The sequence below is a fragment of the Mobula birostris genome, chromosome 7, assembly GCF_030028105.1.
Source record: "Mobula birostris isolate sMobBir1 chromosome 7, sMobBir1.hap1, whole genome shotgun sequence".
NCBI lineage: Eukaryota > Metazoa > Chordata > Chondrichthyes > Myliobatiformes > Myliobatidae > Mobula > Mobula birostris.
Window position 1 is genome coordinate 41,091,773 of NC_092376.1, and position 23,883 is coordinate 41,115,655.

General features: G+C 41.5%; 1 protein-coding gene across 5 annotated transcripts in view; it reads left to right on the forward strand.

Annotated features, from left to right (window-relative positions):
* Positions 1-23,883, forward strand: part of flt1 (fms related receptor tyrosine kinase 1) — a 165,842-nt gene that overhangs the window by 131,466 nt on the left and 10,493 nt on the right. For all 5 annotated transcript variants that reach the window (XM_072262967.1, XM_072262968.1, XM_072262970.1 and 2 more), the window contains 2 exons: positions 10,499-10,583; positions 19,368-19,462. In XM_072262967.1, coding sequence (XP_072119068.1) covers positions 10,499-10,583; positions 19,368-19,462 — 180 coding nt within the window. The remainder of the gene's footprint in view (positions 1-10,498; positions 10,584-19,367; positions 19,463-23,883) is intronic.

The following is a 23,883-nucleotide window of genomic DNA, read 5'->3' on the forward strand; positions in this document are numbered from 1 at the left end:
AAACCCACATTTACCATGTGTGCTGACAGCTCACTCCACACTCACACCACACTCTGAATGAAGAAGTTTCTACCCATATTCTTGTTAAATATGTCACCTTTCACCCTAAACCAATGCCCTCTAGTTCTAGTCTCATTCAACCTGAGGGGGAAAGAGCTTGTAAGCATTCACCCTATCTATACCCCTTGTAATTTTGTATACCTCCATCAACTCTGCCCTCATCCTCCTACGATCGAGGGAATAACTTCCTAACCTATTCAACCTTTCCATGCAGCTCAAGTCCTACAGTCCTGGCAACATTCACATACATTTTCTCTGTTCTCTTTCAAGCTTATAGACCAACTTTCCTGTAGGTAGGAGACACAAGACTCCAAATTAGTCATAGTCATAGTCATACTTTATTGATCCCGGGGGGAAATTGATTTTCGTTACAGTTGCACCATAAATAATAAATAGTAATAGAACCATAAATAGTTAAATAGTAATATGTAAATTATGCCAGTAAATTATGAAATAAGTCCAGGACCAGCCTATTGGCTCAGGGTGTCTGACCCTCCAAGGGAGGAGTTGTAAAGTTTGATGGCCACAGGCAGGAATGACTTCCTATGACGCTCTGTGCTGCATCTCGGTGGAATGAGTCTCTGGCTGAGTGTACTCCTGTGCCCAACCAGTACATTATGTAGTGGATGGGAGGCATTGACCAAGATGGCATGTAACTTAGACAACATCCTCTTTTCAGACACCACCGTGAGAGAGTCCAGATCCATCTCCACAACATCACTGGCCTTATGAATGAGTTTGTTGATTCTGTAGGTGTCTGCTACCCTCAGCCTGCTGCCCCAGCACACAACAGCAAACATGATAGCACTGGCCACCACAGACTCGTAGAACATCCTCAGCATCGTCCGGCAAATGTAAAAGGACCTCAGTCTCCTCAGGAAATAGAGACGGCTCTGACCCTTCTTGTAGACAGCCTCAGTGTTCTTAGACCAGTCCAGTTTATTGTCAATTCATATCCCCAGGTATTTGTAATCCTCCACCATGTCCACACTGACCCCCTGGATGGAAACAGGGGTCACCGGTACCTTAGCTCTCCTCAGGTCTACTACCAGCTCCTTAGTCTTTTTCACATTAAGCTGCAGATAATTCTGCTCACACCATGTGACAAAGTTTCCTACCGTAGCCCTGTACTCAGCTTCATCTCCCTTGCTGATGCATCCAACTATGGCAGAGTCATCCGAAAACTTCTGAAGATGACAAGACGCTGTGCAGTAGTTGAAGTCTGAGGTGTAAATGGTGAAGAGAAGGGGAGACAAGACAGTCCCCTGTGGAGCCCCAGTGCTGCTGATCACTCTGTCAAATTTGGCCCCACCTAGGTCTAATACAACTTAAACATAGCTTCACAACCCCTGTACTAAATGCTCTGACTTATGAAGGCTAATGTGCCTAAACCATCCCTACCTGTGATGTTACTTTCAAGGAAATAACAATCCATGTTCCCAGGTCCCTTTGTTCTTCCACATATCTCAGTGCCAAACTGTTCATTGTCTTACCCTGATTGGTCCTCCCAAAACAACTCAAAATACCGCAAGTGTGGTCTTACCAATGCATTATAAAACCTTGCTTTCATATGCTAGTCCCATCAAAAAGAACGCTGACATTGCATTGGCTTTCCTTACCACCGACTCATCCTGCCAGTTAACCTTTAGGGAATCTTGCATGAGGACTCCCACGTCCCTTTACACCTCTGATTTCTGAATTTTCTCTCTTTTCAGAAAATAGTCTACACTTTTATTCTTTCAAAGAAAGTGCATAACCATACACTTCCCTACACTGTATTCCATCTGAACATCAGCACAGAAACAGGCCCTTTGGCCCACAATATTGTGCAGAACCAATTAAATTAGTAATCAAGTAGCCAACTAAATGAATATCTTCTGCCTACACAATGTCCATGTCTTTCCACTTTCCTTACTTTTATGTGCCTATCTAAACATCTCTTAAAATTCCCAATTCCCTATGTTTCTGCCTCTACCAGCACCCCAGGGAGCACATTTCAGGCACCCACCACTCTCTGTGTAAGAAGTTGCTCCTCACATCTCTTTTGAAATTACCCACCTCACCTTAAATGCATACCCTCTGGTACTAGGCCTTTCAATCATGGGAAAAAGATACTGTCTGTCTTCTCTATCCAAGCCTTTCATAATCTAATAAACCTCTATCAGATCTCTCCTCAGTCTCTACCACTCAAGAGAAAATGGGCCAAGTTTGTCCAGCCTCTCATTATAAGCCCTTGCCCTCTAATCCAGGCAAATTCTTGGTAAACTCCTCCTGCACCCTCTCCAAAGCCTCAACCTTCCTATAATGGGGTGACTAGAACTATATGCAACACTTCCAGATGTGGCCTAACTAGTGTTTTATAAAGCTGCAATATAATTTCCCGGTTTTGAACTCAATTGGAGCTATGAATTTGGACCCCAAGATCCCTCTGTTCATCAATGCTGTTAAGTATCTCGCCCTTTCCAGTCTCTTTGCCCATTCTCCTGAACTATATGTCCTTCTACTGACTCCCTGCTTCCTCACACTATCTGTCCCTCCACCTATCTTTATATTGTCAGCAAACTTGGACACAAAGCTATCATTTTGATTATCTAAATGATTGACATACTGTATGACGTAAGAAGAAGAGGCCCTAATACCAGTGGAACACCACTAGTTCATTTCACTGGCAGGCAACCAGAAAAAGTCTCCTTTATTCCACCTCTATGTCCCCTGCCAGTCAACCAATCTTCTATCCATACTAGTTTCCTTCCTGTAATACCTGCTACCATGCACGTATTTTTCCTGTAATTCTTTAGAATACCTTTGAATAATTTACTCATGACTGATGTCAGTATCAACATCCTATAATTTCCTGTCTTGTTTTTATTTCTTAAACAATAGATCAACGTCATGACATCATTAGTCACTCCTCTGGCACCTCACCTGTGGGTAAGGATATTTTATATATCTGCCAGCCTACCTGCAATTTCTCTAATAGCCCCCCACAAGATCCTAGGAGATGCCTTGTCAGTCTCTGAGGACTTATCCACCATAATTTTCCTCAAGTCAGCAAGCACCCCTTCTTCCATAATCCAGATATAGTCAATAACCTCACTACTCTTTTGGTTTATTTCTATAGACACTGCGTCTGTCTCCCAAGTAAATACATGTGCCAAAAAATTAATTATAAGATCTCCAACATCTCTTTCTGCTCCATGCATAGATTACCACACCAATCTTCAAGAGAACCAAGTTTATCCCTTGCTGTCTTTTTGCTCTTAGGATTCCTTTTCACTTGTCTGTCAGAGCAACCTCATGACATCTTTTAGCCCTCTTGATTTCCCCTCAAGTGTTCTTTTGCAGTTCTTATATTCTTTAGGTTCTTCATTTGCACTTTGCTGCCTTTACCTGATATGCACCCCCTGCCCTTTTTCTTTGTCAGAGCCTCATTAATCTATCAGTAATTAAGGTTCCCTAAACCTGTTAGCCTTGCCTTTTATTCTGTCAGAAACATAAAGATCCTGTGTTTTCAATATTTCACTTTTAAAGGCCCCCCACTTACCAAGCATTTTTTTTTGCCAGAAAATAGCCTATCCCAATCCACATTTGCCTTGCCAGATCCCTTCTGATGCCATCAGAATTGGCTTTTCTCCAAATTAGAATCTCAACCCAAGGACCAGTCCTATCCTTCTCCATAATTATCTTGAAACTAATAGAATTATGATCACTAGGTTGAAAGTGCTCCCCTACACTCACTTCTCTCATCTGCCCTGTCTCGTTCCCAAAGAGGAGATCCAGTGTCATGCTCTCTCTAGTTGGTACATATTAATTAAGGAAATTGTCCTTTACACATTTGACAAATTCTATCCCCTGAGTCCTTTTAAAGTAAGGGAGTCCCAGTCAATGTGTGGAAAGTCAAACTCACCTACTATCACAACTTTATATTTCCTGTAATTGTTACAAGAACATAGGAACAAAAGAACATAAGAAATAGGAGCAGGAGTAGGCCATCTGGCCTGTCGGTCCTGCTCTGCCATTCAATAAGATCATGACTGATCTGGCCATGGATTCATCTCCACCTATCTGCCTTTTCCACATAACCCTTAATTCCTCTACTCTGCAAAAATCTATCCAACCTTATCTTAAATATATTTTCCAAGGTAGCCTCCACTGTTTCATTGGGCAGAGAATTCCACAGATTCACCACCCTCCGGGAAAAGCAGTTCTTCCTCATCTCCATCCTAAAACTACTCCCGAATCTTGAAGCTATGTCCCGTAGTTCTAGTCTCACTTACCAGTGGAAGCAACTTTTCTGCCTCTATCTTATCTCTTCCTTTCATAATTTTATATGTTTCTACAAGATCTCCTCTCATTCTTCCGAATTCTGGCGGGTACAGTTCCAGGTGGCTCAATCTCTCCTCAGTCTAACCCCCTCATCTCTGGAATCAACCTGGTGAACCTCCTCTGCACCACCTCCAAAGCCAGTATATCCTTCCTCAAATAAGGAAACCAGAACTGCACGCAGTACTGCAGGTGCAGCCTCACCAGTACCCTGTACAGTTGCAGCAAAACCTCCCTGCTCTTAAATTCAATCCCTCTAGCAATGAAGGCCAACATTCCATTTGCCTTCTTGATAGCCTGCTGCACCTGCAAACCAACCTTTTGTGATTCATGCACAAACACTCCCAAGTTCCTCTGCACAGCAGCATGCTGCAATTTTTTACCATTTAAATAATAACCTGCTCTTCCATTTTTCCCTCCAAGGTGGATGACCTCACATTTACCAATGTTGTACTCCATCTGCCAGACTCTTTCCCACTCACTTAACCTATCTATATCTCTGCAGACTATCTGTATCTTCTGCACAATTTACTTTTCTGCTGAATTTTGTACCATCAGCAAACTTAGATACACTACACTCGGTCCCCTCTTCCAGATCATTAATGTATATGGTGAACAGTTGCCGACCCAGCACCGACCACTGCGGCACACTACTCATCACTGATAACCAACCGGAAAAACACCCATGTATCACAGCTCTCTGCTTTCTAATGGCTAACCAATCCCCTATTCATGCTAATACATCAACCCCAACTGTACGCATCCTTATCTTATGGATAAGTGTTCTGTGCAGTACCTTATCGAACACCTTCTGGAAATCCAAGTATGTAACGTCCATCTGTTCTCCTCTATCCACTGCACTCATTATATCCTCAAAGAACCTCAGTAAGTTTGTCAAACAGGACCTGCCTTCGCTGAATCCATGCAGCGTCTGCCTGATGGATCCATTTCTTTCCAGATGTCCTGCTATTTCTTCTTTCATGATATCTTCAAGCATTTTCCCAACTACTAACTGGCCTATAGTTAACTGCCTTTTGCCTACATCCTTTTTTGAACTGTGGCATGACATTCACCGTCTTCCAATCCACTGGGACCTGCCCAGAGTCCAGAGAATATTGGTAAGTTATTACCAAAGCCTCAACTATAACCTCTGCCATTTCTTCCAGTACCCTGGGATGCATTCCATCAGGACCAGAAGACTTACCTGGCTTCAAGCCCACAAGTTTGCTCAGCACTACCACTTCAGTGATAGCTATTGCATCGAGGTCCTCATCTCCCATTGCATCCATAACATTTTTCTTTGGCATATTAGATGCGTCCACCACCATGAAGACTGACTCAAAATAGTCATTCAAAGCCTCGGCCATTTCCTCATTACCCAATTTCAATTTCCCCTTCTTGTCCTCTAAGGGACCTACATTCACTTTAGCCACCGTTTTCCGCTTTATGTAATTATAAAAGCTTTTACTATCTGTTTTTGTATTTTGTGCTAGTTTATTTTCATAACCTATCTTCCCTTTCTTTATTGCTCACTTAGTGGTACTTCGTTGCTTTTTAAAGTTTTCCCAGTCTTCCAGTTTCCCACTACTCTTGGCTACTTTATATGCACAAGCTTTTAGTTTGATGCCTTCTTTTATTTCCTTAGTTATACAAGGCTGGCTGTCCCCACACATACTGTCCTTTCTTCTAACTGGAATATACTTTTGTTGAGCTCCATGAAAAATCTCTTTGAAAGTCTTCCACTGTTCCTCAACTGTCCTGCCATATAGTCTGTGTTACCAGTCTACATTGGCCAAATCCTCCCTTATCCCATTGTAGTCTCCATTGTTTAGGAATAATACACTGGTTTCAGATTGAACTATTGCACCCTCCATTTGTATGAGAAATTCAGTCATACTCTGATCACTCTTTCCAAGAGGATCCCTAGCTACAAGATCACGATTTTTACCTGTCTCTTTGCACAGGACCAGATCTACGACAGCACGTTCCCTTGTAGGTTCTGTGATGTGCTGTTTAAGAAGATCATCACGGATGCATTCCTGAAGTCCTCCTGAAGACTGTCTCAACCAACTTGATTCACCATATATCTCTATATCTCTATCATTTTTCTCTTCTAAATCTTGCTGACTATTAGGAGTCCATAATATAATCTAATGAACATGGAAATCCCTTTCATATTCATCAGTTCCTCCCAAATTGACTCAGTAGATGATCAGTAGCAGGATCTCCCAGTGGCCACACATTTTAATTCCACGTCCCATTCCTATTCTGATATGTCAATCCACGGCCTCCTCTACTGTAAAGATGAAGCCACACTCAGGTTGGAGGAACAACACCTTATATTCCATCTGGGTAGCCTCCAACCTGATGGCATGAATATTGACTTCTCTAACTTCTGCTAATGCCCCACCTCCCCCTCGTACCCCATCAGTTATTTATTTATTTACACACATTCTTTCTCTCACTCTCCTTTTTCTCCCTCTGTCCCTCTGACTATACCCCTTGCCCATCCTCTGGGTTTTTTCCACCCCTCCCCCTTTTCCTTCTCCCTGGGCCTCCTGTCCCATGATCCTCTCATATCCCTTTTGCCAATCACCTGTCCAGCTCTTGGCTCCATCCCTCCCCCTCCTGTCTTCTCCTATCATTTTGGATCTCCCCCTCCCCCTCCCACTTTCAAATCTCTTACTAGCTCTTCCTTCAGTTAGTCCTGACAAAGGGTCTTGGCCCGAAACATCGACTGTACCTCTTCCTAGAGATGCTGCCTGGCCTGCTGCGTTCACCAGCAACTTTGATGTGTGTTGCTTGAATTTCCAGCATCTGCAGAATTCCTCGTGTTTACAGTAGATGAGCCCACCATTTTAGACCATAAGATCATCAGACATAGGAGCAGAATTAGGCCATTCAGCCCATCAAGTCTGCTCCACCATTCCATCATGGTTGATTCCAGATCCCACTCAACCCCATACACCTGCCTTCTCGCTATAACCTTTAACGTCCTGACCAGTCAGGAAACTATCAATTTTCGCTTTAAATATACCCACGGGCTTGGCCTCCACAGCTGTCTGTGCCAGAGCATTCCATGGATTCACTACTCTCTGGCTAAAAGAATTTCTCCTTGCCTCTGTTCTGAAAGATCGCCCCTCAATTTTGAGCCTCTGCCCTCTAGTTCTCGATAACTCCACCATAGGAAATACCCTCTCACATCCGCCCTATTTAGACCTTTCAACATTTGGTAGGTTTCGATGAGATCCCCCATCACTCTTCTAAATTCCAGCGAGTACAAGACCAAAGCTGCTAAAGGCTCCTCATATTAACCCCTTCATTCCTGGAATCATCCTCATGCACCACCTTTGGTGCACACCCATTCTGAGATATTGGGCCCAAACCTTTTGACAGTACTCTGGGTGCAGCCAGACCAGTGTCCTATAAAACCTCAGCATTATCTCCTTGTTGTTTAAGATTTTCATCCCTTGAAATGAATGACAGCATTGCATTTGCCTTCTTTACCACAGACTCCACCTGTAAATTAACCTTTTGGGAGTCTTGCACGATGACTCCTAGGGCCCCTTCCACTTCTGATGTTTGAATTTTCTTCCCATTTAGTTAATAGCCTGCACTTTTGTTCCTTTTACGAAAATGCATTATCATACATTTCACAACACTGTACTCCATCTGCCACTTTTCTGTCCATTCTTCCAATTCAACTGTCCTTCTGCAATCGCATTGCTTCCTCAGCACTACCTCCCCCTCCACCTATCTTTGTATCATCTGCAAATTTTGCCACAAATCCATCAATTCCATTATCTAAATCATTGACAAACTGATGCTAACCCCTAAGGAACACCACTAGTCACTGGCAGGCAACCAGAAAAAAGCCTTCTTTATTTCTACTTGCTGCCTCCTGTCTGTCAGACATTCCTCTATCCACACCAGTATCTTTTCCTGTAATGCCATGGGATTTTATCTTGTTAAGCTGCCTCATGTGTGGCATCTTATCAAATGCTTTCTGACAATCCAAGTAAATGACATCCACTGCTCTCCTTTGTCTACCCTGCTTGTTACTTCCCCAAAGAACTCTAACAGATTTATCAGGCACAATTTCCCTTTACAAAAACCATGCTGACTTTGACTTATTTTATCATTGGTCTCCAAGTACCCCAAAACCTCATCCTTAATAACAGACTCCAACACTTTCCCAACCACTGAGATTAGGCTAACTGGCCTATAATTTCCTTTATTTTGCTATCCTCCCTTCTTAAGGAGTGGAGTGACATTTTCAATCTTCCAGTCCTCTGGGACCATGCCAAAATCAAGTGATTCCTGAAAGATCATGACCAATGCATCCATTATCCCTTCAGCAACCTCTCTCGAGACTCTGGGATGTAGTCCATCTGGTCCAGGTGACTTATCCACCTTAAGATTTTTGAGTTTGCCTGGCACTTTTTTCTTTGTAATAGCAATGGCACTCACTCCTGCTCCCTGACACTCACAGACCTCTGGCACACTGCTAGTGTCTTCCGCAGTGAAGACAGATGCAAAGTACCCATTTCTTTGTCCCCCAGTACTACCTCACCGGCATAATTTTCCAGTGGTCCAGCATCAACTCTCACCTCCTTTTCACTCTTTATATAACTGAAAAAAATGTTTGGTATCCTGCTTTATAGTATTGGCTAGTTTGCCCTCATAGTTCATCTTTTCCCTTCTTATAGCTTTTTCTAGTTGCCTTTTGTGGGATTTTAAAAGCTTCCCAATCATCCAACTTCCCAATCACTTTTGCTACATTATATGCCCTTTTCTTGGCTTTTATGTGGTCCTTAACTTCCCTTGCCAACTAGGGATGCCTACCCCTGCCATCTGAGAACAACTTCTTCTGTGGGACATATCTATCCTGTGCCTTGTGAACTATTCCCAGAAACTTCTGCCATCTCTGCTCTGCTGTCTACTTGTGAGTTATGCTTCTCCCTCTCAATTTGTAGTATGAACTCAATCATATTATGATCAGTGCCTCCTAAGGGTTCCTTTACCTTAATCTCTCTAATAAAATCTGGATTATTACACAACACCCAATCTAAAATAGCCTTTCCCTGAGTAGGCTTAAGCACAAGCTGCTCTAAAAAGCCATCCCACAGCATTCAACAAATTCCCTCTCTTGCGATCCGACACCAACCTGATTTCCCTAAACCCCTTGCATATTGAAATCCCCCATTACAATTGTGTTGTTACCCTTATTACATGCCCTTTCCAGCTTCCTTTGCAATCTCAACCCCACATCTTGGCTACTATTTGAAGGCCTATATACGATTTGCATAATGTGTTTTACCCTTGCAGTTTCTTAACTTCACCCACAAAGATTCGACATTCTCTGACCCTATGTCGCCTCTTTTTAAAGATGTAATTCCATCTCCTACAAACAGAGCCACGCCACTGCCTATGTCTTCCTGCTTGTCCTTTCAATACAAAGTATATCCTTTGATATTAAACTTCCAACTAATGACCTTCTTTCAGCCACGACTCAGTAATGCCCACAGCGTCATACCGACCAACCTCTAACTGTGCCATGAATTCATCCACCTTTTTCTGAATACTACGTGCATTTAAATGCAGCCCTATCAGTCCTGCATTGTTTGCACTTGTTAAATTTTCCATCTGTGGTACAATTTAACTCTCTGCACTGTTTACATTTGAGCCCAATCATTGGCTTGTCCTTCCTTACATTCATATTACATCCGTCATCTACTTGTAAACCTGCTGTCTCATCCACAGCTCTGTCATACTGGTTCCCATCCCCCTGCCGTATTAGTTTAAACCACTCCCAGCAGCTCTAGTAAACCTGCCCACAAGAATGTTGGTCCGCCTCAGATTCAAGTGCAATCCATCCCTTTTTTTACAGGTCCCACCTACCCCAGAAGAGGTCCCAAGAGGTTTGAATGAAAAAAAAATCTGCTTGAATTCTGGGACAATGTAGGGAGAGAGGAAAACAATCCTGTATTTTTGAAATCCTTGTTGAAACTGAAATCTTATGAGAACTATAAACAACTCAGCACTAAAAATTTTTTTAACTGAAAAACTGACGTGCAACCCCATTTGAATGTGCGATATATTTTTATTACTGCAGATATATTAACACTTGTCTGAACAAACAACCACAGGATTTGGAGACATTCGAAGAGCCACCACATGAGCTTACAACATTAACAGATGTAAGTTTTCTTATGACTTGTGTATTGTTCGATAGCCTTGGCTCTGTTTCAATATGTAAGACTTACAATATAGTTTTGCAAGCATCCTTCCCCATATTACAATGGATAGATGTTATCTGCTGTGTTATGACAAACTCTATAAAATCACTTCTAGCTTCCCTCGGAACATTTTGAGGATATTAAAAATTTCCCTTTTTCCTACGAATTTTGAACACCTTGTGCTTCATGATAAAGAAAAAATAAATAGAACAAAATATGACCTATAAAACCAAACAAATTCATAATAAAAAGGTGAAGTTTGCCTCGCTAAATTTAATCTGTTAATCAAAACTGCACCAAATGGAGTCTGCAGTCAAAATTTTCAAAACAAGGTACAAAGAATTGAAACATGTAAAACGGCAAAGACAAGGAACTGAATCAGACATAACAATGATCCGGGACAGCAGGTCAGTGATAGAAATGGTAATCAAAGGATCTGCACAGTGGAAAAGCAAAGAAAGGAAGGGGAATGGGAGGAAAACTACTGCAAGTCATGAACTTTTAATTTAGCTCACTAACCTCCTGCAACCCAATTAATAGTCTGAATAATATTGTTTCAAGAAACAAATAAGAATAAAGATGGATGTAGACAAATTGTAACAAGGACGATATTCAGGTATAAAGCTTTGAAAATATTAATCATGACTGCAACATCTAATATTAAATATTTTTCTTCATGGTGATGCTGTTCTCTGGTAAATTCTTAATGGATCTTTTAAATGTGCATAGTTAATAATTCTGTCCTCCACCTCCAGAAAAATTAAGCCCTTCCTCACCTGTGCTTACTTTTTCCAGAAGTGGAAGACAGAATGTACACAGGAAGGTTGTGTGACAAGTGGGCCTGAAACAGCTGAAGCCCATCTCTGCATTACTTAATGGCCTTTGACTCATCACTGCTAACAAAGACCTTTCAACATGTCTATATGTCATTGTCAAAGACATTTTATAAAAGTTAAAATTTAAAAACTAAATTTTCTGAAAAGATAACATCAATTAAAAACATATTAAAATATTACAAGCCTTAAAATATAGTAAAATAGTTCAAGCACTTACCTTTTTCTACAGTGCCAATGAACCAATGAATGCGATCACTGATAATTGGCATCTTTACCCAAAATAATATTGATGGCCAATGCAAAGTGCATTGGTGCACAGTAGTGAGTCCAGTGTGAGTAAAAAGTTGGGTGTATGATTTTCATACTGTTCCAGACTTTCAATTTAATGTGTGCGTAAGGAAGTGCTAACAACTAATAGCCAGTGGTTCCTTAAAGCATCTTTGGCAGCAGGTAAATTAGAGTGCTAGAAGATTAATTGACCATGAGATCACAAGGCATAGGAACAGCATAAGCCCATTTGGCCCATGATTCTGCTCTGCCATTCAATCATGGCTGATTTGTTTTTCCCTGTCAGAGCCATTCTCCTGCCTTCTCCCTGTAACCTTTGACACCTTTACTCTTCAAGAGTGTGTCAAACTCCACTTTAAGTATACCCAAAGACTTGACCTCCGGAGCAATGAATTCCTCTAACTAAAGAAATTCATCCTCATCTTTATTCTAAAAGGACATCCGTTCACTTTGAGATTGCACCCTCTGAGATGTCTCCCACTACTGGAAACATCTTTTCCAATGTTCACTCTTTCCAGGCCTTTCAATATTCAGTAGGTTTCAATGAGATTACCCCAACCCCGATGAATGTGTGGTGACATCCTTAGGCTGTGTTTGTTGTTAGCACAAATGACACATTTCTCTGTATGTTTCAATTTATCTGTGATAAATAGATAAATCTGCACTTGAATCTGAATCTGATCTCTAATCTGCAAAGGAATTTGGAAAAGGAAGGGCAAGATCCAGATGTTTTGTTCCATGCTGAGGAAATTTGGATTAGATTAGGAAACCAGGGATTAAACTAAAAAGCAGAACCAAAAAGGATTGGATTGCTACCTGAGCCATGTGCAAATAAGCATGAGATCAATAAAATTAGAGAGGGAGATGAGAGTTTGAATCCATGGAATGATGGCACCTTATTGGGGGAAAGGGGAGCTGTTCTAATGGGATGGGCTCCACCTAAATCATGCTGGAACCACAGTCCTGGTAAATTGCATAATCAGGGTTTCCAGGTCATCAACTTTGAGCCTGAGTTCTTTGAGCAGCCAACACTTGATACAGATGTTGTCACCAGGAGGAATAATGGTTCCACTGGCTCTCACATCATGCAGCTACAAAACAACATCACCTAATCTTACATCACTGTTTTATTTAAATAGTCGTTATTTGGAGTCTTTTTATTGAATTACTATATTGTCAGAAACCATTCATTTCTGAGCATCTCATGAACACTGCCTCACTATTCCTCTTTTGCATTATTTATTTATTTTGTTGTTTCTTGGAATTTATAGTAATTTTTTTGTCTTGCACTGTATTGCTGCCACAAATAACAAACTTCATTATGCAGTGTTATCCTACTTCATATGGTTATCTCACTCTGGTTATAGCTTCTTTCTTCCTTCTTTGATACATCAGTTTTCTTATCCTCTCTATCCGAGTACCTCTTTTGAAACCAGCTTTACTAAAGCTTAATAGCAATTTTAATCTTATTTGAAAATTTACACTAGCATTCAAAATTCAAATCAAGGTTGGAAACAATGACCATATGTATGTTTTTTTAGAGTTTGTATTTCATCATCTTTACAATATATTTTAGCTGTCAATTTGTTTAAGCAGTCGTCCCAATTCAGAATCAACTTTAATATCACTGCTATTTGTTGTGAAATGTATTGTTTTGCATCAGCTGTACATTACACAACATAATAATAAAACCTATTAAATAAAAAGTTTATAGATAAGTAGTGCAGAAAGAGAGTAAAAACAATATTCAGGAAGTTTTCCCGGTCCATTCAGAAATATGATGGCAGAGGAAAAGATGCTGTTCCTGAAATCTTTGGGCTCCTGTACCTCCTTCTTGTTGGTAGCAATAAGGAGAGGGCATATTCCTGGGTAATGGGGCCATCTTTTTGAGGCATTGGTTTTTGAAGGTGTCCTGGATGCTGGGGAGGCTTGTGCCCATGATGGAACTGGCAGAGTTCACAACTTTCTGCAGCTTTTTCTGATCCTGTGCAGTGGCCTCTCCATACCAGATGGTGATGCAACCAGTTAGAATGCTCTCCACAATACATCTGTAGAAATCTGTGTGTGTCTTTGGTGACATACCTGTTCTCCAAAAACTACTAATGAAATATCACTGATGTTGTGCCTTCTTTGTAAATGCATCAATATGTGGGGCCCAGGATAGATCCTCGGAGATACTGAAACCCAGGAACATGAAACTGTTCACCCTTTCCACTTCTGATCCCTCAGTTTGGACGGTTATGTGTTCCCTCAACTTCCTTTCCTGGTCCATAATCAATTCCTTGGTCTTACCAAAGTTGAATTTAAGGTTGTTGCTGTAACACCACTCAACCAGCTGATCTATCTCTCTCCTGTACGCCCCCTTGTCACCATATGAAATTCTGCCGACAAAATGTGTTGTCAGAAAATTTATAGATGCTGTTTGAGCTGTGCCTAGCCACACAATAGTACGTGTAAAGAGAGTAGAGCTGTGGGCTCAGCATGTATTGAGCTGTGCCATTGTTGATTGTCAGCGAGGAGGAGATGTTGTTTCAGATCTGCACAGACTGTGATTTCCCAGTGAGGAAATCAACAATCTGGTTGCAGAGGGTGGTACAGAGACCTCGGTACTGGAGCTTATTGATGAGAACTGAGGGTATGATTGTGTTGAACATTGAGCTGCAGTCGATAATCATCAGCCTGATGCAGGTATTACTGTTGTCTACAAGATCTAAGGCCAAGGAGAGAGCAGTGAGATTGCATCCACCGCAGCCCTATTGTGGCGATAGGCAAATTACAGCAGGTCCAGGTTCTTGCTTAGCAGAAGTTGATGTCCAGCCTCCCAAAGTACTTCATCATAGTAAATATGAGTGCCACTTGATTCGTCATTGAGGCAGCTCACCTTGCTCTGCTTGGGCACTGGTATGATTGTCTCCTTTTGAAGCAGATGGGAGCCTCCGACTTCAGCAGTGAGAGATTGTACATATACCTTCAAAGTCATCCCGCACGCTGGCTTAGCCCACTCAGCTTCTAGATGTTTACAGCTAGCTATATGAGATGTGATCTGATAGTTACAGACCCACACTGGCACTCCACTTACACCTGCCTACATTCTTTTGTTTCTCTATAGTCCGAACATCTGCATTACTTGTAAACCAATGCACAATCTTTTGCATCCTCTTCCAGATCATGTATGCTCTCCACAGTACATCTGTAGGAGAGCATGTGGAGAGCATGGTGACTTTAAACTAGAATGGTTGGGGGGTGGGAATCAAATTAAAGATGCTAGGCGTGAGGAGGTTAGTTCACTACAGGGGGATGGGAACCAGTGCAGAGAGACAGAGGGGTGTAAAGTGAGGGTAGAAACAAAAAGTACTATGGAGAAAAGTAAAAGTGGCAGGCCGACAAATCCAGGGCAAGCATTAAAGAGGGCCACTTCTCAGCATAATTGTAAAAGGACTAAGAGAGTTGTAAAAGAGCGCCTGAAGGCTTTGTGTGTCAATGCAAGGAGCATTCGTAATAAGGTGGATGAATTGAAAGTGCAGATTGTTATTAATGATTATGATATAGTTGGGATCACAGAGACATGGCTCCAGGGTGACCAGGGATGGGAGCTCAACGTTCAGGGATATTCAATATTCAGGAGGGATAGACATGAAGGAAGGGGAGGTGGGGTGGCGTTGCTGGTTAAAGAAGAGATTAACGCAATAGAAAGGAAGGACATAAGCCGGGAAGATGTGGAATCGATATGGGTAGAGCTGCGTAACACTAAGGGGCAGAAGACGCTGGTGGGAGTTGTGTACAGGCCACCTAACAGTAGTAGTGAGGTCAGAGATGGTATTAAACAGGAAATTAGAAATGTGTGCAATAAAGGAACAGCAGTTATAATGGGTGACTTCAATCTACATGTAGATTGGGTGAACCAAATTGGTAAAGGTGCTGAGGAAGAGGATTTCTTGGAATGTATGCGGGATGGTTTTTTGAACCAACATGTCAAGGAACCAACTAGAGAGCAGGCTATTCTGGACTGGGTTTTGAGCAATGAGGAAGGGTTAATTAGCGATCTTGTCGTGAGAGGCCCCTTGGGTAAGAGTGACCATAATATGGTGGAATTCTTCATTAAGATGGAGAGTGACATAGTTAATTCAGAAACAAAGGTTCTGAACTTAAAGAGGGGTAACTTTGAAGGTATGAGACGTGAATTAGCTAAGATAGACTGGCAAATGACACTTAAAGGATTGACGGTGGATATGCAATGGCAAGCATTTAAAGGTTGCATGGATGAACTACAACAATTGTTCATCCCAGTTTGGCAAAAGAATAAATCAAGGAAGGTAGTGCACCCGTGGCTGACAAGAGAAATTAGGGATAGTATCAATTCCAAAGAAGAAGCATACAAATTAGCCAGAGAAAGTGGATCACCTGAGGACTGGGAGAAATTCAGAGTTCAGCAGAGGAGGACAAAGGGCTTAATTAGGAAGGGGAAAAAAGATTATGAGAGAAAACTGGCAGGGAACATAAAAACGGACTGTAAAAGCTTTTATACATATGTGAAAAGGAAAAGACTGGTAAAGACAAATGTAGGTCCCCTGCAGACAGAAACAGGTGGAGTGATTATGGGGAGCAAGGACATGGCAGACCAATTGAATAATTACTTTGGTTCTGTCTTCACTAAGGAGGACATAAATAATCTTCCAGAAATAGTAGGGGACAGAGGGTCCAGTGAGATGGAGGAACTGAGCGAAATACATGTTAGTAGGGAAGTGGTGTTAGGTAAATTGAAGGGATTGAAGGCAGATAAATCCCCAGGGCCAGATGGTCTGCATCCCAGGGTGCTTAAGGAAGTAGCCCAAGAAATAGTGGATGCATTAGTGATAATTTTTCAAAACTCGTTAGATTCTGGACTAGTTCCTGAGGATTGGAGGGTGGCTAATGTAATCCACTTTTTGAAAAAGGAGGGAGAGAGAAACCGGGGAATTATAGACCGGTTAGCCTAACGTCAGTGGTGGGGAAACTGCTGGAGTCAGTTATCAAGGATGTGATAACAGCACATTTGGAAAGCGGTGAAATGATCGGACAAAGTCAGCATGGATTTGTGAAAGGAAAATCATGTCTGACGAATCTCATAGAATTTTTTGAGGATGTAACTAGTAGAGTGGATAGGGGAGAACCAGTGTATGTGGTATATTTGGATTTTCAGAAGGCTTTTGACAAGGTCCCACACAGGAGATTAGTGTGCAAACTTAAAGCACACGGTATTGCGGGTAAGGTATTGGTGTGGGTGGAGAGTTGGTTAGCAGACAGGAAGCAAAGAGTGGGAATAAACGGGACCTTTTCAGAATGGCAGGCGGTGACTAGTGGGGTACCGCAAGGCTCAGTGCTGGGACCTCAGTTGTTTACAATATATATTAATGACTTGGATGAGGGAATTAAATGCAGCATCTCCAAGTTTGCGGATGACACGAAGCTGGGTGGCAGTGTTAGCTGTGAGGAGGATGCTAAGAGGATGCAGGGTGACTTGGATAGGTTGGGTGAGTGGGCAAATTCATGGCAGATGCAATTTAATGTGGATAAATGTGAAGTTATCCACTTTGGTGGCAAAAATAGGAAAACAGATTATTATCTGAATGGTGGCCGATTAGGAAAAGGGGAGGTGCAACGAGACCTGGGTGTTATTATACACCAGTCATTGAAAGTGGGCATGCAGGTACAGCAGGCGGTGAAAAAGGCGAATGGTATGCTGGCATTTATAGCGAGAGGATTCGAGTACAGGAGCAGGGAGGTACTACTGCAGTTGTACAAGGCTTTGGTGAGACCACACCTGGAGTATTGTGTGCAGTTTTGGTCCCCTAATCTGAGGAAAGACATCCTTGCCATAGAGGGAGTACAAAGAAGGTTCACCAGATTGATTCCTGGGATGGCAGGACTTTCATATGAAGAAAGACTGGATGAACTGGGCTTGTACTCGTTGGAATTTAGAAGATTGAGGGGGGATCTGATTGAAACGTATAAGATCCTGAAGGGATTGGACAGGCTAGATGCAGGAAGATTGTTCCCGATGTTGGGGAAGTCCAGAACGAGGGGCCACAGTTTGAGGATAGAGGGGAAGCCTTTTAGGACCGAGATTAGGAAAAACTACTTCACACAGAGAGTGGTGAATCTGTGGAATTCTCTGCCACAGGAAACTGTTGAGGCCAGTTCATTGGCTATATTTAAGAGGGAGTTAGATATTGCCCTTGTGGCTACGGGGGTCAGGGGGTATGGAGGGAAGACTGGGGCGGGGTTCTGAGTTGGATGATCAGCCATGATCATAATAAATGGCGGTGCAGGCTCGAAGGGCCGAATGGCCTAGTCCTGCACCTATTTTCTATGTATGTTTTCTATGTATAGTGCTGGCTCTAAGACAAGACCCTCTTATTTCATAATACTCCTACAAATCTGCACTAACTACCTTCTTATCCAAACCAAATCCATCCACCAATCCTACCAAATGTTACCATAAATGGACTGTGTATGACATCAGGTCAATGGGTTTTTCAAAACTGAAGTCCAGAAAAATACCTGAACTACCCATATCCTAAAACTTAATCATTCAAAGAAGTGAGTAAGACATTATCCTTTTAAGTTTCTAGTAATCTCTTCCTTTTCTGCTCAATCTTTCTCTTAACTTCTCTTTTAACAATAGTCTGATTTTAATAAAGATTCAGCAAACTCTAGCAGATGCAACTTCTCTCTGTAGCACCATGGAAACCCATTTAGTTTCTAAAACCCAAATTTAAGAATTGATGGTTTGGATAAGTGGCCAAATGATCTTGAGATGTCTAAAATCAGAAAAAAGCTGTGTTGAAATTGTGCAATGTTCTGGTCAGACCATATTTGAACACTCTACCTGGTTTGGGTTGCCAAGAAGCAAAGGAAACATCTAACCATCAAAAACTGTACAGACAAGAGCCATGAGACTGATCCCTGGTGTCAAACTTAGCAAAGTGAGGAAACATTGCAAAGAATGGACTTTCCAGTCCTTAAAGAAGCCATCTGAGAGAGATACTAAATGGTATAAAGATTAAGTTGAATTGCTATCACAGAATAAAGCAAAAGAGTAGCTACAGCTATAAAGTTCAAACTATAGAAGGTAATTTCAAAATTCATATCAGGAAACTCCCCATAGAAGATGATCAACAGTTAAAGAACACATTTTTTGCTAACTGATGGAAAAAAAAATCATACTGTAAATAATTTTGAAAATTAATACATAGATGGGAAAGCATTGGATCATTCTAGATATTTAAAATGATCCTTCTAATATTAATAAGTTAATTACATTATATAAGGTACAGTATACAAGCTGTGTACATATTCATTATGTACGTCTCACAGTTTGCCTTTGAGTAGATGCATGAATAATGTTTTACTTGATAACATCTTAAGTAACTGTTGAAATAACATAGGGACATTGATCAGAAGGACAAAGAACACAATGCACCACACTTATAGTTCAACGTTTATACAAAAACATAAAGCTTGAATATGAGCTATTGTCATCAATGCACAAATTAAATCATATTCCAAATTGCTAAGTGGTTTATAGATATGATAACAAAATTAAAAATAGGTTGTATTAATTTGCTCCTGTCTTTCTTAGGATTATCAGACTGATAGTGGAATGGTTTTGGCCCCAGAAGAATTAAAATGTTCGTTGCCAATGGACAACAAGCCAATACATCCACAGTATTTTGGGTAAGCCAACACAGTCTATCTATATACTACTAAAACTCCCATGCTCTGTCTGTCTATTTGTCTGTTTGTGACCTCCAATTAGTGCAAACGGTGCATTACAGCGGCACTTCTTTTGGCTACATTGAATTAAAATGCACTAACTTACAGAATGCAGGCAAAGTTCAGGGTTATATATTCGTATAAAATTGCTCATTCATAAAAATCAACGGGCTCCCTTTTAACCCGAGAGCCGATCCGCCATCATGGAAATTGGGACGCGACAGCCCAACTCATGCGCACGGCCAGCCTCAGCAGCGACACCTACCGGAGCAAAAGGGCAAGGCAGCTCTCTTTCAAGGGATCACATTCTGCTAATCAGCATGTGCAGGATTGGGACAGATCTAACTGCCACCCATCAATAAGAGATAATTAAATCTTATTGTAATGATGTACTTCGAGACACCGGTAAAACCCTTTGCTGCAGTCCAAGGACAGCGGTGACTCTATCACGTCCATTTAGGAGAGCACCAACAACATCATCAAGAATAATCAGCATCCTTTGGTGTTACTGCTTTGTGTCTTCTATCCAGCATTAGGGTAAAAAAAATGGTCAGCCTAATTATGCCGTGTGGAAAGGGAAGGGGGACATTATGGTCAAAAGATGACGCTAAACGTCGTTGGGGAGCAGCAAAGAGAGGGAGAGGACAAGAACCAGATGAGGCCAGGGCCGCACGACTCCAAGATTAAAGAGTCAGGACAAAAAAAAGATGAGAGAAAAGAGACAGAGGCGGAGAGGCATGCACGTCTCCAGGATCAGAGACAACAAACAGCAGAAGAGATGAACAGAGAAGAGACGGGGGATGAAAGGGTTGAACGTCTCCAGAATGACAACGAGAGCCACAAGGGTGGCAGATAAACCAGAAATGATGCCATCAAAAGTGTCCTTCGTTAAATGAGGAACCGCTATATTTGCTTTGCTACGTGTCGTTCTTTAATAAACTGAGGTTTTCTACTTCAGTTTCCAAAGCAAAGTGGTACTAATAGCATTTAGGAAAATTTAATGTTCATTCTGGTCACATCAGACTGCACTACCCTTCTCTCAAAGGGTGCCCCAACGGGTCATCCCGTTGTCTAATGTAATATATTTGTTAAAAGCAGTAATAATTATTTTAGGAAATGAAACCAATGTAACAAATGGCTTAAAAAATGAAACAGCCGAGCAGGGGCTACATGCGGTTTAGCACTCTGTGTTTATCCTTTCCAGATATGCAGGAAAATGATTGAGTAGGAAGTCCTTTTTGCAGAAGAATGTTTTTTTTAAACTGAGTAAATTTGTGCTGCATAAACACCATTTCAAGTTGTGAGAGCCAGGCAAATGTGCTGCGGCAGCTTAATTCCAAAGTAAACTTCAGCCTTTTCCCAACTACATGGTAATTATCTAGTGTCTTTGTCATTCACTCTAATTTAATTAGGTTGCAAAATTTGGAATAAAAGTGCTGGCACGTTTTTTAATTTGAAATCCTTCCTGTACTTTCCTGTTTCCTAAGAATTTTTTCTTACTTTATTCGCAAAACAAGAATAGATCCAGCTCACTGAGTTGTTTAATAGCTGTAACTGCAAGAGAGTAACACAAATGAACATTTAATAACAAAATAACAGACACAAAAGCAGAAATGAAAGCTGAGTAGTTTTTGCGGTGTTGTTTGAGGGAAGCCCATTGGAACAGGACCTCTGCAACAACATTTGAATCCTTATTCTGCCCCTGGACTCCCCACTGGGTTGGTAGGGTGGCTGGTGTTCAGTAATGTGAATTTTTTTTAAACTGCAGATGCAGGAGATCTGAACACACTCAGCAGGGCAGGCAGCCTTTGTGAAAAATGGAACATATTTAACAGTTCAGGTCCAGGCCCATTTGTTAGAACCTTGGAAAGAGAGGAAGCAAGTTAATTCTCAGTAGCCGTAAAAGTGGAGAAGGGATGGATAAAACAAAGAGTATCTCCGACTCCAATGACCCCAGGCGGCTCCAGACCGCAGATCTCACTGCCACCAACTCGTGTTCCAGTAATCCAACCTGATCACTGCTTGCTGTCTGCTCCTCCTACAGGAGAGCCATGGAGCCAAGACTCCAGGTCATTGGGAACTACTAGGGGTTAATGTAGCTGTGAGTCTAGCACAGTGGCAGCGAGCTTGATCCAGTCCAATGTATCATCTGAAAGACAGACGAATCCTCAGGAATAGAATCCTTATTCTTTACTAAAATGATTTATAGTGTTCATTGCATGCTCTTGGTCATTGTACAACTGACCCAAAACAATCCAAGTTTATAGTGTTAAGTATGAGATTGCATTCATGTGTCTACAATTTCTGACAAGACCATCAAATGAAATGACGTAAAAACCCAGAAGTGTTAAATTTATATAGGAACTTTACAGAAAATCCAGGGTTCTATTTAGAGACCTGCACCTGACGGATCCTTTTAACCATATCTAATATCCCGATGATATCCTGCAGTCTGTTCTTTGCTTAGAAACACATGACCTCATTTACAATATTCACTTCAATGGCATTTCCAGATATCTTCATGTGTGAAAACGTTCTGTGAACTTCCCTTTTTCCTTGGCTTCTTGAACCAAGAAGTACGTTTTTTCTGCAACAGAACTCAATACTCCAAGTTTTGACTCAGAATATGCTTCACACCACAGAATAAAGGAGTTTAATTACACTTTCCTATGCCTCTGTGAAGATATAATGAAGAAATTCAAGACCAACCATTGTCTTAAGAAAAATCGCCTTCAACAATAATCTTGCACCAATGAGCCCAAACTACTATAGTAAGAGATAACGTGAAACATGTCCAAATGCGCTCCAACCTGTCCTATTAATAATATATTACCTTTAGCTGATATGTTAATTGTTTCTATTTTAAAGAAGTTTGGTACTTATATAATTCTTCTGTTTTACGAGGGGTAATTGATAAGTTCATGGCCTAAGGTAGAAGGAGTCGATTTTAGAAAACCTAGCACATTTATTTTTCCTACATTTACACACTTAGTCCAGCGCAGCGATCATGGAGCATACGGATCCCTTCTTTGTAGAAGTCAGCGTCTTGGACCTCCAGAAGTGGCCCACAGCATGGGGTGATTGATAAGTTTGTGGCCTAAGGTAGAAGGAGATGAGTTATTAACTTCAAACTTTCTGCATTTTCACTCAGAGTTGAGCTGCACGTGCATGTAACAAGAGCTGTATAACTCATCTCCTTCTACCTTAGGCCACAAACTTATCAATCACCCCTGCTGTGGACCACCTGGAGGTCCAAGACACTCTCATTACATGCATGTGCAGTTCAACTCTTTGAGTGATAATGCAGAAAGTTTGAAGTTAATAACTCATCTCCTTCTACCTTACACCATGAACTTATAAATCACCCCTGCTGTGGACCTCTTCTACAAAGAAGGGATCCGTATGCTCCACGACTACTGGACTAAGTGTGTACATGTAGGAGGGGACTATGTTGAAAAATAAATGTGCTAGGTTTTCTAAAATCGACTCCTTCTACCTTAGGCCACGAACTTATCAATCACCCCTTGTATGGTGGGTGATGGTGTTTTGAAGTTCCTGTAGCTAAATTAAGCCATACAGAATATACAAAAAAATCTCATATGACGGTGATACAAGGGATTTTGTTGGGCCCCAAATGAAATGTGAATCTTGAAATAACCCTATGCTTTCACCACAAAAAGTAAACCCAAATGCTGAATACAGAGCAAAGATGTGATTAGATTAGATTAGATTATGAGGACACGCAGTCCTCTTTCATTGTTATTTAGTAATGCATGCATTAAGAAATGATACAATATTCCTCCAGTATGATATCACAGAAACACAAGAGAAACCAAGACTAAACAAACTGACAAAAACCACATAATTATAACATACAGTTACAATAGTGCAAAGCAATACCGTAATTTGATAAAGAACAGACCATGGGCATGGTAAAAAAAAGTCTCAAAGTCTCTCAAAAGTCCCATCATCTCACGCAGAGGGTAGAAGGAAGAAAAACTCTCCCTGCCATGAATCTCCAGCGCCGCAAACTTGTCGATGCAGCATCCTGGAAGCACCCAACCACACCCGACTCTTGAGTCCGTCCGAAAACTTTGAGCCTCTGACCAGCCCTCCGACACCGAGCACCGAGCACCATCTCTGCCGAGCGCTTCGACCCCGGCCCCGGCCACCAAGCAATAGGCAAAGCCGAAGATTTGGGGCCTTCCCCTCTGGAGATTCTTGATTGCACAGTAGCAGCGGCAGCGAAGCGGGCATTTCAGAAATTTCTCCAGATGTTCCTCTGTGCTTCTCACGTCTGTCTCCATCAAATCAGGATTGTGCACGGTACCTACTTAACAAATACCGATATCATTCCGGAGCAGCCACACGCGCTGCGTCGC